The 14,114-nt window shown below is 36.9% G+C and overlaps 1 protein-coding gene across 1 annotated transcript in view; it reads right to left on the reverse strand.

The window, feature by feature from the left end:
- SLCO1B3 (solute carrier organic anion transporter family member 1B3) overlaps positions 1–14,114 on the reverse strand; it is an 83,994-nt gene that overhangs the window by 15,780 nt on the left and 54,100 nt on the right. The window contains exons 9-12 of the mRNA XM_006155085.3: positions 10,975–11,139; positions 8,355–8,550; positions 4,007–4,172; positions 917–1,101 (exon numbers count right to left, since the gene is read on the reverse strand). Of these exons, the coding sequence (XP_006155147.2) occupies positions 917–1,101; positions 4,007–4,172; positions 8,355–8,550; positions 10,975–11,139 (712 nt within the window). The remainder of the gene's footprint in view (positions 1–916; positions 1,102–4,006; positions 4,173–8,354; positions 8,551–10,974; positions 11,140–14,114) is intronic.

Raw genomic sequence — 14,114 nt, forward strand, 5'->3', positions numbered from 1 at the left:
AGAAAGCGAGAAATCACCCCCCAGGGGGGATGGTCACGCCGCAATCCCTTCTCCTCCATTCTCCTCTCGGGATCTTGGGCACGCACGCACACGTGCCCGGCGTGAGTTTTAAGCGACCGGGTCCGGGACACAAACCGCGGTCGACTACGTGGGAGTCCAGCGACATAGCCATTATGCTAACTGCTGGTTCCCTAGAATCCTGATTTTAGTAATGAAAGAATCTGAAGAGACATTATTATTAATTATAGTATTGAAGTTTCTCAATAATCCTAAGAAAATGCATTCTTAGAAAATTAAAGCATCACAAAATATGAACTTAGGATCCAAATATATTGTGGAAAAATATGTATTATCATCAGGTGCACTTATAATATAATATACATGGAAATGCTTTAAAAAGTCATACTCACGGGGCCAACAGGTGGTATGGTGGTTAAGGCACTGGACTCCCACATGGATGACCATAGTTCTATTTCTTTTTTCTTTTTTTTTTGGAGGGGTTTTTGCTATAGGACACATGCACTGGCCAGACAGACAGAGAGAGAGACAGAAAGTGAGAAATAACCCCCCAGGGGGGATGGCCATGCCTAAATCCCTTCTCCTCCATTCTCCTCTTAGAATCTTGGGCACACATGCACACGCGCCTGGCGTGAGTTTTAAGCCACAAGGTCCGGGATGCAAACTGCAGTCAGCTACATGGGAGTCCAGCGACATAGCCATTATGCTAACTGCTGGTCCCAATGCATACGAACAGCGGGCATAGTTCTATTTCTAGACCTGATGGCCTGCTTTATCATTTTCTCTATCTCTCTCCCTCTTTCTTTGCCTCTCTCTGGTGAGTGCACATGCCCTATAGCAAATTAAGAACAATAAAAAAAAATAAAATAAATAATTTTAAAAAACTGGTTTTACTCACCTAACAATTAGTAGGAAGTAAGCAGTGTGTACTAGTGAAGAGCAGAAATAATTCACAGCTTGTACTACTAAAAGTATGTAATATTTACTTTTACAATGATCCTCTCGTGGGCATTCACCCAAATGAACCGAGTCATTTCTGTTCTGGAAACCGGTTACCTCCACACAACTACAGTTATAAAACACCTAAAAAATAGTTTTTGGAATATTACAGAATACATTTTCAAAAGGTGATAGGAGTATAACTATATTATATTATATTTTAAGAAGTCTCATTCATTCAAACTAAAATATTTACAGTTTTTAAAAAAATCCTAAAAATGCCAGGTAACTTCAGAAAGTTCATAGAAAATGGATTAAAATGGGAGTTTATTTTGGTACAAAGAAAAATTTTGAAATCCATACAGAGCTTTTTTTTTTCATAATTCACACTTTCCACGAACTTTTTGAAGATCTTTTGTACAGTTCCTTAATAGTTGAAAGGCAAAAGTAGTTCCTTGGATTCCTTTGGACATAAGAAAATATAATTTACTATTAACATCTTAATTCTTAATTTTAAAATTAGAAAAGAATTTTAAAATAGTGTTGAAAACTCTGAATATAATTTTCTAATTTATCTCAATTATTTTTAATACTTCTCTTCCACCCACTTTTCTTCTATCATATACCTAGCTCTTTTCTTTAATATTGTCTACTACATGTCAGAGAGAGGCCCTGGGAGAGATTACCCAGAGAATAGAGAAATATAGCAATTTGGAAGAGGCCAAAATCTGAAAACCAATCTACTCATAAGAAAGAAACAGTCTAGCAGAACTGAAATTAGGTGAGCATGTTAGAATTCTGTTTTGTCAGGCAAAAACAATTATCAAGTGCACATAATAAAATAATGTGATTACCAGAGAAGTTCAACACATTGGAATGCTCTAACAACAGCACACAGAAATGACAAATTTAGGAGCATATGATTTTAGAGATTTTATTAAGCAGACATTTTTTTCTCAGAGGTTTTTACCGTAGGGTGCGTGCACTCGCTTATGAGAGAGACAGACAGTGAAAGAGAAAGTGAGAAACCAGGCCCTGGGGAGTCTGGCCCTGCCACAATCCCTTCTCCTCCATTCTCCCCTTGAGATCTTGGGCCTGCACACACACACCCAGCATGAGGGTTCAGACTAGTGGGCATGAGGTTTAAGCCAAGAGGGCCAGGATTTGTTTTTTTGTTTTTTTTTTGGAGAGGTTTCCGCTATAGGGCGTGTGCGCTCACCAGACAAACAGAGAGAGACATAGAGACAGAAAGCGAGAAATCACCCCCCAAAGGGGATGGTCATGCCGCAATCCCTTCTCCTCCATTCTCCTCTCAAGATCTTGGGCACACACGCACACGCGCCTGGCATGAGTTTTTTAAGCCACCGGGTCCGGACGCGAACCGCAGTTGACTACGTGGGAGTCCAGCGACATAGCCATTACGCTAATTGCTGGTTCCCAGGGCCAGGATTTGAATTGTGGTTGACCATGTAGTGAGTCCAGCAACGTAACTACTACACCATCTGCTGGGCCCAAGCAGGCACTTTATGTAGGTAGGGGACTTTAATAAATTCTGTTCTGATTCTAGGCTACACTAGTGTTTAAGAAAAGTTCATCTCAAACCAATTAGGACTAACCACTAACTACTGGAGGAGGAATTGAGGAAGAATGAAAATCTGTACTTGTATGATTCTACAAAGTCTTACATTTTAACTTATTTTGCTTTTTTAGAATTGCTATTCTATGAAGAATAATTTGTAGTAATCTTTTATAGAGCAAGCATACTGGTCAATTAAACCAAGTTTCAGTACAAATAAAATTTTAAGAAAAGATGGTTTGTTACTATGGATTTAGCAAAAAAAATTTCTAGTAGTCCCTAGATGTTATAGACATTGTTGGCATTAAGAGGATGTCTCCATGGTAGCCAGAGCTCTCTTTAAGATTCTAATATCATGTCTCTCTCAGGCCTTTGTCCATTTTCAGTGGGCAAAATGGGACCATGGATCAAATGGACCACTCTCAGCAAAAGATATTATAACTATCGGTTGAAATGTGGGACTTTAGTACAGTCTTTGGGCCTTATTTGTTCAAGTTTATTAATGGTTGTGACCCAGTTTCAAATAATCTAGGATGCTTTACACTTAAAGGATAACTTGAAAGTTTTCCATATCTTTTTGTTATATGATTGGTAGTAATATAAGCAAGGGAAAGATAGAAAAAAGCTTGAAAATTGAAAATAGAAGTTGTGGCAGAATCATGATCATAGTCAATGCATTATATTAATTTTGGTAATAGGTAGAGGGTCCAGAAAAATCATTACCAACTTTGTGAAATGTCAAGTAGATTGGAGGTAGGAAGAATACCATACTTGATCCCTAGCTGTTGGCAGCTACCTAGGGAACTGGAGAAAACCCATAGTTTGCATGGAAAGAAATGTTTTGAATGACAAATATTTCTATGAGATATATTGGTAATAAGTGAACAGGAAATTAAATCATTCTGGGTAGAAAAAGATTTGCAGAAACCCAAAGTGGAAGCCAAGAATTGAGTTGTCTAGTGATTATGAAGCCTCGATTAATTTCTTGGAGTAAAAGGATAGGCGCCCAGAACTAGACTCAAAAGAGTCTGTATACGAAATTGCTCAATGTACTAGTGAGGTAGGTAGTATTGGCATTGGGTTGACTTAGGACTTTTCTCTAACTTTTGAAGGGTAAAGTAATTCCAACTAAATTAAAATCATATGCTTCAATCAAAAGAGGTGATTCCTAGAGACCCTTAACACATTCAAATTCTAAAAGGTGATATTCTCACAATCTCAATGGGAGAAGGTAGGGTAATCTTGTATTAGAATTCAAGTAACAGAAGAACCTGATTGTGTACCAAATAGGAGTTTATATGAAGATTTATTAACCTAACATCATAGCCATCACAATGACAAATCATTTGGAATCTTTTTCAAATATTCATCTTTTGACTGGAGACTTATAGAAAGATTTGACAACTAATTGTTACATCCACTCTGTGATTTCAATTAAAGAGAGGAGATAAAGTAAAAAAAATGAATACTCACTATGGGCTTTTTATTGCCACTTGAAGATTTGCATCCTGCTAGACAAGGTGACATGTAAGTTATTCCATTGTTACCACAGACTGGTTCCCATTGGTTTTCATCACAGTTACAGTCTGAGTTGCAATAAGAAAGTGGCACACCTACATGAGATCCCACTGTATTATTTCTGGAAATACATGATAGACATATATCAAAAAGAGAGAGAGGGAGGGAGAAAAGAATAGTAAGAGAACGAAGAGGGAAAGGAGGGAAGAAGGGAAAAAAAAACAGGAAAGGAAGAGCGCAAAGAAGAGAAATTTTTAAGATAAATTTTCCTTCAACTATAGAAATCTGTGATTATGACAAATGGCAAAATTTTAATAGTTTTATGTTATTTAAAATTTATGGTAAAGAGCAGGTGCATGCTCAAAACCAAAGAGAGAGTGAGAGAAACACTCTCAATAGTTTATAGTCACATCATGATGCCTTTCCTCCAGCTCTCTAGCTATCAGTATCTTGGGCACACACTTGTACCCAGCATGTTTCAGAATGACCTTGGGATACAAACTGAGGTTGGCCATGTGGTTTCCAGTCCTGTTGTTCAGTAGTGTGCCACTGAGACTGAGCTGGCAAATTTTTTTCTTAATGTGTATTCACTTTTTTACCTTCTTTCTTTACCAAAGCATGATTTGGACCTAGAAAAAAAAAATAAACTTAAAAAAAGAACTAAAAGAGTAAGCAAAACTTAGACAAAAAGTCTTTGTGATTCTATCAAGGAATTTCACATCAAATAGGTCACTTTGTTTTTCTAAGACTTAGTTTCTCTATAAAGGTAATGACACTAGGCAGGTTCCTTCCAGCTCATTGTAAAGTATTGTGAATTTGTGAATGCCATTTAAGTTTGTTGAATTTTTTAAAAAAAGTATATTTTAACATAAGGAAAGAATTCAATGTGATAAGAGCAGAAGCTCAAACTCAATTTTGAAAAATCAAGAATGATAGAATCAGTTGAAAAAGACTTAAAATCTCTATTTCTTTAAACAATTAAACTATAGTATACTTTAAATTTTACCTGGGGCAAGCAGGTGGCTTAGTGGTTAAGTCCCTAGACTCACATATGGCCAACTGCAGTTTGAGTCCTGGACCCAGAAGCTTGAGACTCATGTAAGACAAGTGTGTGCGCATGCCCAAGATTCCTAAAGGAGAAAGACTGCAGCAGGGCTATTCCCTTAGAGCTTGATTTCTCACTTTTTGTCTCTCTGTTCTCTGGTGAGTGTGTGCATCCTATGGCAAAAAATCTCTCTCAAAAAGTTTTTTTCCTCATAATATGATTATAAATTATAAAATAAAATTTTATAACATGGAAAATTATAGAATATATTATTTCTTAATTTTTATTGACAGATTTTGGAAATTGTTATTTTGCTTTTGTAAAAATCTTGATAATCATTTGAAGATTGATGAATATTTTTGAATGAGCAAGTTTAGGTAGTTTAAGCAAAGAAAGAAAAGTAGAGTCATCAATTTAGGAATTATGTTATCAATAATTTTATCTAATACTTAATTCTGCTTGAAGACATACTATTGAGAATCATTAATGATTACCATGGTCTGATTTTGTTGGTCGAAACCTAATCCTCATTGTCATAGTATTAAGATGTGGCGGACCAGCAGTTAGCATAATGGCTATGTTGCTGGACTCCCACATAGTCGACCGAGGTTCGAGTCCTGGACCCGGTGGCTTAAACTCACGCCAGGTGCGTGTGCGTGCGTGCCCAAGATCCCGAGAGAAGAATGGAGGAGAAGGGATTGCGGCATGGCCATACCCCCTGGGGCGTGATTTCTTGCTTTCTGTCTCTCTGTCTCTCTCTATCTGTCTGGCGAGCGCACGCACCCTATAGCAAAAACCTCTCCAAAAAAAAAAAAGAAAAAGAAAAAAGAACTGTGGGGCCTTTGAGAAGTGATTAGGTCATGAGGGTAGAGTTCTCATGAATGGGACTAGTGATCCTGTGCATTTCCACCACATGAGGACACAGCAAGAAGGTGCCATCTATGAACCAAGAAATAGGCCTTTAGAAGACATTAAATCTATCAGCACTTTGGTGTTAGACATTCCAGCTTCCAAAATCATGAGAAATAAATTTCTATGCAGTTGGGGCAGGCAGGTAGTGTGGTAGTTAAGGGCGCTGGACTCCCACGTGGTTGATCGTGGTTTGAGTCTGGGACCTGGCGGCTTGTCAGGTCTCACTTTCTCTCTCTCTGTCCTTCTCTGGTCAAATAAAAAAATAAATAAATATGTAAATAAAAAAATAAAAAAATTCTAGGCAGTTACAAGCTACCTAGTCTATGGTATTTTGTTATAGCAACCCAAGCTAAGACAATGACCCAGTCCAGATGGTGCAATCACCACCTCTTGTATTCTTATTAGTTCTGACACATCCTAGCAATGTGGCTAAGCCAGGTTAACAGTCATCAATAATAATATAAACCTAAGAAAACCTTCAGTTTGGGAAAATGTTAAAAAAAAAACATTTTGTTCTCAGGAGCCCATCACACTCTTATAAAGTATTGAGAGTCTCAGTCCACTCTGGTGGCATGGTGGTCAAGATAACTGTATCCCACTGTGTGGTTCGAGACCTGGACCTGGTAGCTTGGAAAACACTCTGGGCACATGTGTGTGCATGCCTAAAATCCCAAGAGAACGGAGAGAAGGAATTGCAATATGATCATTCTCCTTGGAGATTGTTTTCTCACTTTCCCTCTCTCTCCCTTTCTCTGTTCACTGAGTGCACATGCCCTATAGTAAATTTTAAAGAAATTAAAAAAAATATTGAGGGTCTCAATGGTTTTTTTTTGTTAATTGAGCTACATTTTTTGATATGCAGTATATTAGAAATGAATACTAAGACACTTTTAATACACAAGAATATATAAACCAGCATATAATTAGCCTACGGTCTCATTTATAGGAAAACTGTCTTTACTTTAAAGCCTGTCTGACACCCACGGAGTTCTTACAATTAATGTGATGTAGCATCAGCTTGATGCCACTGTGTGCCTTCAAGTAAGTTATTAGTTCCTCTGGGTCCCAACTAATGAAGACCTATAAGAGAGGTGGGCTGCCAAAGGTCCTTTTACCTCTAAAGTTCAATGTTCTTAGTACGTTGTGTTTTGATTTACTAAAGCAGGTGTTGATGGCTAGAACTGCAAATAGTAAGATTAGCAAGCAGGAAGATCATTTAAATTTACATAAGCAACCAGGCTGACCCTTTAGCTCAGTGGTTAGGCACTTCACAGAGGAAGCTGGCTTCCATATGGCTAACCAGAGTTAGAGTCCCCGTCCTGTTTGAAAAATAGGAGAGGCATGTGTGCATACATGCTTAGGATCCTGATGGAGCAAAGAATTGGAAGGAAAATGGTTGCAGTGTGATCAGATCCCATTGCAGTGTTTTTTCTCTCTCTCTCTCTTTCACATGTCCTCTTTTGGGGGAAAAAAGTGGCTTGAAAAGCATCAGAATAGGATAATGCTTAGATAAAGAAATGCAGGAAGTCTTAACAAGTTAAAATTAACCTCATAAGATTCAGAGTTTGAAAGCTCAGAGCCAATAAGTAGCAGAACAAATGGGCATGGTTACTAAAATGTGATCTGAGGATCTTTGCTTGTTGCTTAACTATGAACCGCCAAAATTCAGAGATGATTAAGTCTGCACAGAAATCTTGTCCTTAATTTGGAGTGGAGGCTGTAGCTCTAGGAATATTTTATAATGCATAGTAATAATGGAAGTGTAAAGGTTCTCCATGGTCTAATATGCAACTACAAATAGAATATGTACTACTACTTTTAATAAAAGAAGAAATAGTATTATCTTGGAGAAAAGAAGAAGAATTCTGTATAGTGGTAGAACTGTTCTCTTATAAAGATAATTGTTAAACAGCAAAATGAACTGTAAATAAAGATGAATCAGTCACTTTTGGAGAATGTCATTTATACTCTTCTCACAATTTATCCAAGATTGCAGCAATTAAGACTGAATTAGGTTCTGTGTCAAAAAACCCAAATTTAAACTAGAATTTTAACATTGCTAGCTGCATAATCCACATAACTCTAAGACTCACTTTTTCCATTTTTAAAAATGAAGATAATAAATAAATAACAATTATTACAATACTATATAGTATTTTCTTTAGGAAGGAATAAAAGAAAAAGCTTCTTAGGTCTCAAGAAATGAACACTAAGAATTTGTAAATCAAAATTTGGCTCTATTACAAACCAATTTAGTAAAAACTGTTTGCTGCCCTCTTTTCATTATAAAGAGTCTGCTAATTGGATATTAACACTTTATCAGCTGATATAGTGTTGCATACAAACCCATCATAGTTCAAGGTTAGGCCGGCAACTGGTTTGGTTTCACAGATTAGAAAAAAATATATTGGTTGAAATAATAAGGAGATAAAAGAGGTAAAAAGCATAAACTTGGCAATTTCCACCATAGTCAATCTGAATTTTTTAATAATATATCCTCCTGTAAACATTCCAACTGCAACAGAAGGTATGTTTATGAGTCCTAGAAATAAAAGAAGAGAAAAAGTTGTAATTATGAATTTTCTGGTACATGGCTTTTCATATTAAACACATTGCATATCAACAAAATTCATTCAATCTTATTACTTAAGGGGAAGGATAGCAGGCCATGAGGCAGTAGGGGACCAGTGTACTACATGAAAAAGACAAAAAATAATTTCTTCCTGCCAACGATGAGGGTTTGGTTTTCTTAATGGCAAAAGACAAAAGACAGTGATATTAAAATATTTGTGTGCCTGAACAGACGATTTATTTATCTTTTATTTTTACTTTTGGAGAGGTTTTTGCTATAGGGCGTGTACGCTCGCCAGAAAGACAGAGAGAGAGAGAGAGAGAGAGAGACAGAAAGCAAGAAATCACCCCGCAGGGGGAACGGCCACACCGCAATGTATTCTCTTCCTCTTGGCATCTTGGGCATGCATGCACATGTGTCTGGTGTGAGTTTAAGCCACCGGGTCCAGGACTCGAACTGTGGTTGACTACATGGGAGTTCAGTGACACAGATGTTATGCCAGTTGCTGGTCCCCAGAAGATTTATTTTTGAACACATCAGCAAAACATCATCTTTTTGCCTATGAGACTTTAATCCTATCAGCTGAAATCATTCAGAGACCTAAGCTCCGATAACTCAGAATTTTCTCTGTGCTTCGTAATTAAATACTCTAATTAATACCTCCTCCTTAGGGACCAGCAGATGATGCAGTGGTTACATCGCTGGACGCTCACATGGTCAACCACTGTTTGTATCCCTGACTCGGTGGCTTAAAACTCATGCCAGGCACATGTGCATGCATGCCCATGATCCCGGGAGGAGAATGGAGAAAGAATTGCAGCATGCTCATTCTCCCTGGGGGGCTATTTCTCACTCTCACTGTTTCTGTCTCTCTCTAACAAGTGTAGGTACCCTTAAGGCAAAAACCTCTAAAAAAACAAAACAAAACAAAACAAACAAACAAACAAAAAAACCCACCATCTCCTTATTCACTGAAACACACATATACTGTGAGATGACAGGCCTATTGCTAGTACTACAAGTGGTTGATCCCTCATAATTTTTCCATTTCATTGTCTTGTAAAAATTAGTAATGATGAAGATGCCTCCAACAAAATATTCAGGCTAGGTTACTGGGAATCAAAACTTAACCTTTACATTTTAAATTTTTTACCTTAGATTCAACAGGGGAATTATACAGAAGTCTAGTTTAGTGCTTCAGAGCATTCACTTTCAAATTATTATTTTTTCTTTCCATGTGACCTAGTTATACATTATGGGTTAAATTGTTTAATTTATCTATGATGTTTTTAGCATAATGGAGTTGTAGGAAGAATAACAAAAGAAAACTTTTCCTTGGGGCCAGCAGGTGGCACCGTGCTTAAGGCGGTTGAATTCTCACATGATCAACTGAAGTTTAAGTATTGGACCCAGTGGCTTGAAAATCAAGCCAGGTATATGTGCACGTGTTCCCCAAATCCTGAGAGGAAAATGGAGAAGCGTCTGTGACATGGCTATCCTCCCTGGAGGGGTGGGGGACAGTGATTTCGCACTTTCTCTGTCACTCTTCTTTCTGGCAAGTACACATACCCTATGGCAAAACCAATACCAAAACCAAAACAAAACAACAACAACAACAACAAAAAACTTTTCCTTAATACACAAATCTCAATATATCTTTGAAAATAAATATTACAGCAAAAAATACTCTATAAAATATAACATGTGTCTTATATAGTAAATAGTATGACAATGTATTTAAACTGGTTCTCCTGGGAACATCAACATCCTATTTTTATTAACTAATTCTTTAAATTTGCTACAGGACATATGTACTCACTGGAAAAGAGAGAGAAAGTGAGAAATCACCCTCATCAAGGTAGATGACCATGCTACAATCCCTTCTCTTCCATTTTCCTGTCTGGACTTTGAGTATGCATGCACATGCGCCCAGTGGGATTTTCAAGCCACCAGGTCTGGGGATAGAACCATGCGCCAGTTATGTGGGACTTATCTCCCTTAACCAACATGATACCTGCTGGCCCTCAACATCCTATTTTTTGGTAGTAGTTGAGCCCTAACTTCAATCTCTGTGAATTATAGGATTATAATGATTATGTTATAAAAGGCTTTGTCTTAGTAGCTCAGCACTAAACTGTAATATCCAATTATTCAAACAAGGGTTAAATATTCCATTCACATGCAACTTATCTTTAGGAGCTTATGTAACATGAGATGTAATTTTGAATGTAGAGCAATGACATCGCAAGATTGACAACTTTGAGAAGGTTTAAGAAGTGATAAGTGAAAATTATGTTCACTAAAATATTAAATCGAAACAACAAATGTCAGTTGAGATGTACACAATTGATGGTATCTTCGTTATTGATCAAACAGGTGAACAAAATGTCTTACCCAGTGCAAAGTTAGCCTCAGATGCTGAGAAACCATGTTGCTGCTCTATGTATTTTATGGCATATGAGAAAAATCCAATAAAGCCACTGAATTGTATCAATGTCAATAGCATGACCATAATATACAAAGGATTGATAAGGATAGTTTTCAAGGACTGGAAAAAACCTACCAAATTAGAAGAATAAAGAAAATACACTTAAAATATATTAATATCTTAATCTTGCAAATATAATATGTTATGTAAGATTTAAAACTGCAGAAACACATTATACATAATGTGAGAGTATCCTGTAATCCTATTGTCAACAGTTTTTTAAAATATTGTCCTTCCATGTTTCCTATACATCAATATTTTTGTTTAATTCATTTCACCCCAAAATGTAATCATACATACATGCTGTATTGTAACTTGTTTTGTTAACTTTTATTTGGTTGTTCTTCTCACTCTTCTGTATTATTGCATACACACTAATTCATTTGTTCATTTATTCAACAAATGCTTGGATTTATATTAGGTACCAGGGAATAGGCTAGGTGTGAATAAAATACACAATGTCTCTTATTTATTAGCACTTAATAATATTATTATATTGTGGGGGGGGACAGGAGGGAGGGAATTGGCAGAGGAAAGGCAAAGCAAATCATTTAAGAAATGCAAAAGTGTAAAATTATGTGTTAAGGAAGAAGTATATGGTAATATCTTTGGACTAAAATGTAGTGTATTTATGCTCGGAAGAGTTCTTCTGTATGCTGCCAAGATGTACAGTGGTGAAATGTAAATAAAACAAATAACATAGGGGAAAAAAAATCAATGGCTGAGTCTTGCAGGATGCAGCAGGCCATGCTTACTAGGCAGCATCTACTTAGGCTGACTTATTAATCTGGGCTAGATAGATGCTGCCTTAACCTTTTCCAAATCCCTGACAGGTGACTTCAGTCTTCTTCAAGGCAGTCCATATATCTGCGTACCCAATTCAAGATTATAGATAATGGTATATGGGATTTCTTAGGTTATAATACTGTCAACACCACAGAGTAAAGAACATTTGGAACCTAAGCTAAAAATATTTCCTAAATATATTCAGACACAAATTTCTAAGACTTTTGCCATCCTCAAATATGAAGCCATAAAATAAATTCAACAGTCCCAGACCTCTTCTTAAGCCCATTTTTAAAAAAAAAGTTTATTTTACTATATTCATGATCAATATCATATGTGCATGCATCAGAGAGAGAAAAAGAGAGGGAGAGAAGCACCGACAAGGTCTCATCACCGTGTGACCCCTCTCGCCCAGTCTCCCAGCTTGTCAGGATCTTGGACAGAGACTATGCCTTGGTTATAATTCAGGTCAACCAGCAGAGATCCTAACCCACGGCTGGCCATGCGACTTCTAGCACTATATCCAGTACACTAGGAACTGCACCACCCAGACTGGCCCATTAGCCTTATTTTACACTAATGATAGTGCCTTCTAGAATGACCAGCCTTGTCCTTTTGGGAGTAAACTTAAGTCAAATGTGTAGTTAAATGAAATGTATATATTAAAAGTATGAAACACTCAAAAATTATATTGATAATATGGTTCTAATTTAGTTTGTTAGTGTTGCTATAATAAAAAGAAATAAGATTTATTTGACTCACAATTCTAGTGGTAGAAAGTCTAGAGGCACAGGACTGGTATCTGGTCAGCTTTTGGTGCCATGTCACAACATGGTCAAGAGAAGCAAAAAGGCATGTGAACAGCCAACTTGCTTTAGAACTTTACTTTCTCATAAATGAGCTAGGTAGAACTCTCTCCCACCCTGGTAGCTTTCATTTATTCATAAGGGATCTGTTCCCATGTCCCAAGACCTCCCTCTAGATTCTGCCTTCCAACATTACCACACAGAGTGTCAAGTTACAGCATAAGTTTCCAGTGAGAACACAGCATTCAAACCACAGCAATGGAGTAAATAGAAATTTAAAATTGAGGTCAGATAGTACAAAATTCACAGAAATAAGAAATTTTCACAAGTCTTTAAGATCAATTCAGTATAAGAAGTCAGACTTTTGTTCCCTGATACACAGATTTCCTACCGCCAAATACTGCCTCAATAAATCTGGCAATATTATAAATCACCTGTCTTGAGATGAAAAGGCTAAGAATGTGTTTCAAGTGACATTATGACAATGATAACACAATAATCTAAGCCTACAAACACATGCGTAGCTAATTCATAACTGTGTCCATGGGAGAAATGGTCCAATGTGGGTTTGTGATCACCAGATCAACCAGCTTTAGGAGTTCAAAGAAAATGCGTGGCAAATATCAGAATTCAGCAAGACAGAACCAGATATGCTTATTAAAAGATGACAACATGGGCCCCAGCAGGTGGTGTGGTGGTTAAAGTGCTGGACTCCTACATGGCTGACTACAGTTCAAGTCCCGGAACTGGCAACTTGCTTTTTCACTTTCCTTCTCCTTCTTTCTCTCTCTCTTATCTCTCTCTCTCTCTTTCTCCCTCTCTCTCTTGTGAGCACATGTGCCCTATAGCAAATTTACAAATAATAATAATTATACATAAAACTAAATAAATAATTCTTTTAAAAAATGACAATATGGGCTTTGAGAGATCTTTTTCTATATATCTCTAAAGCTTTCCATTAGATATGGTCAGAACTAAAACTTTCATCTACTGGTAACTAAAAAGTAGTTTAATCTGCTTAAAATGAGAAGAAAAGAAAGTTATGGCAAAGGGCACAGAGGGGAAAAAGAAGAGGTAAGGGAATTTATAGCACAAATAAACATGTAAGATGTTAGGCCAAAATGCTAAACTTCACTCCTTAGGACTGTTCAGTTAGGAAGGACTGTTACTGAGTTGTGACCATTGACTGCAAGAAGTGGAGCATGTAGACACACCAAAGCACTGCGTTCTGAGGTGAGTAGGAACTCGGATGTCACTTAATCTGAGCTTCCATAATTAAGATCCAGTATATATTCTTAATAAATGGATCAGCAAATAAGTGACATGAAACTCGCTACTTCAGAAAGCAATTTGCTCCACTTTTGGACAGTTCTGATTGTTTACATACTATTTTTGTAACAAACTGAAATCTTTTTTCTTTCTTTTTCTTTTTTTTTTTTGGAGAGATTTTCACT

Source organism: Tupaia chinensis, unplaced genomic scaffold (assembly GCF_000334495.1).
Source record: "Tupaia chinensis unplaced genomic scaffold, TupChi_1.0 Scaffold000434_1, whole genome shotgun sequence".
Lineage (NCBI taxonomy): Eukaryota > Metazoa > Chordata > Mammalia > Scandentia > Tupaiidae > Tupaia > Tupaia belangeri.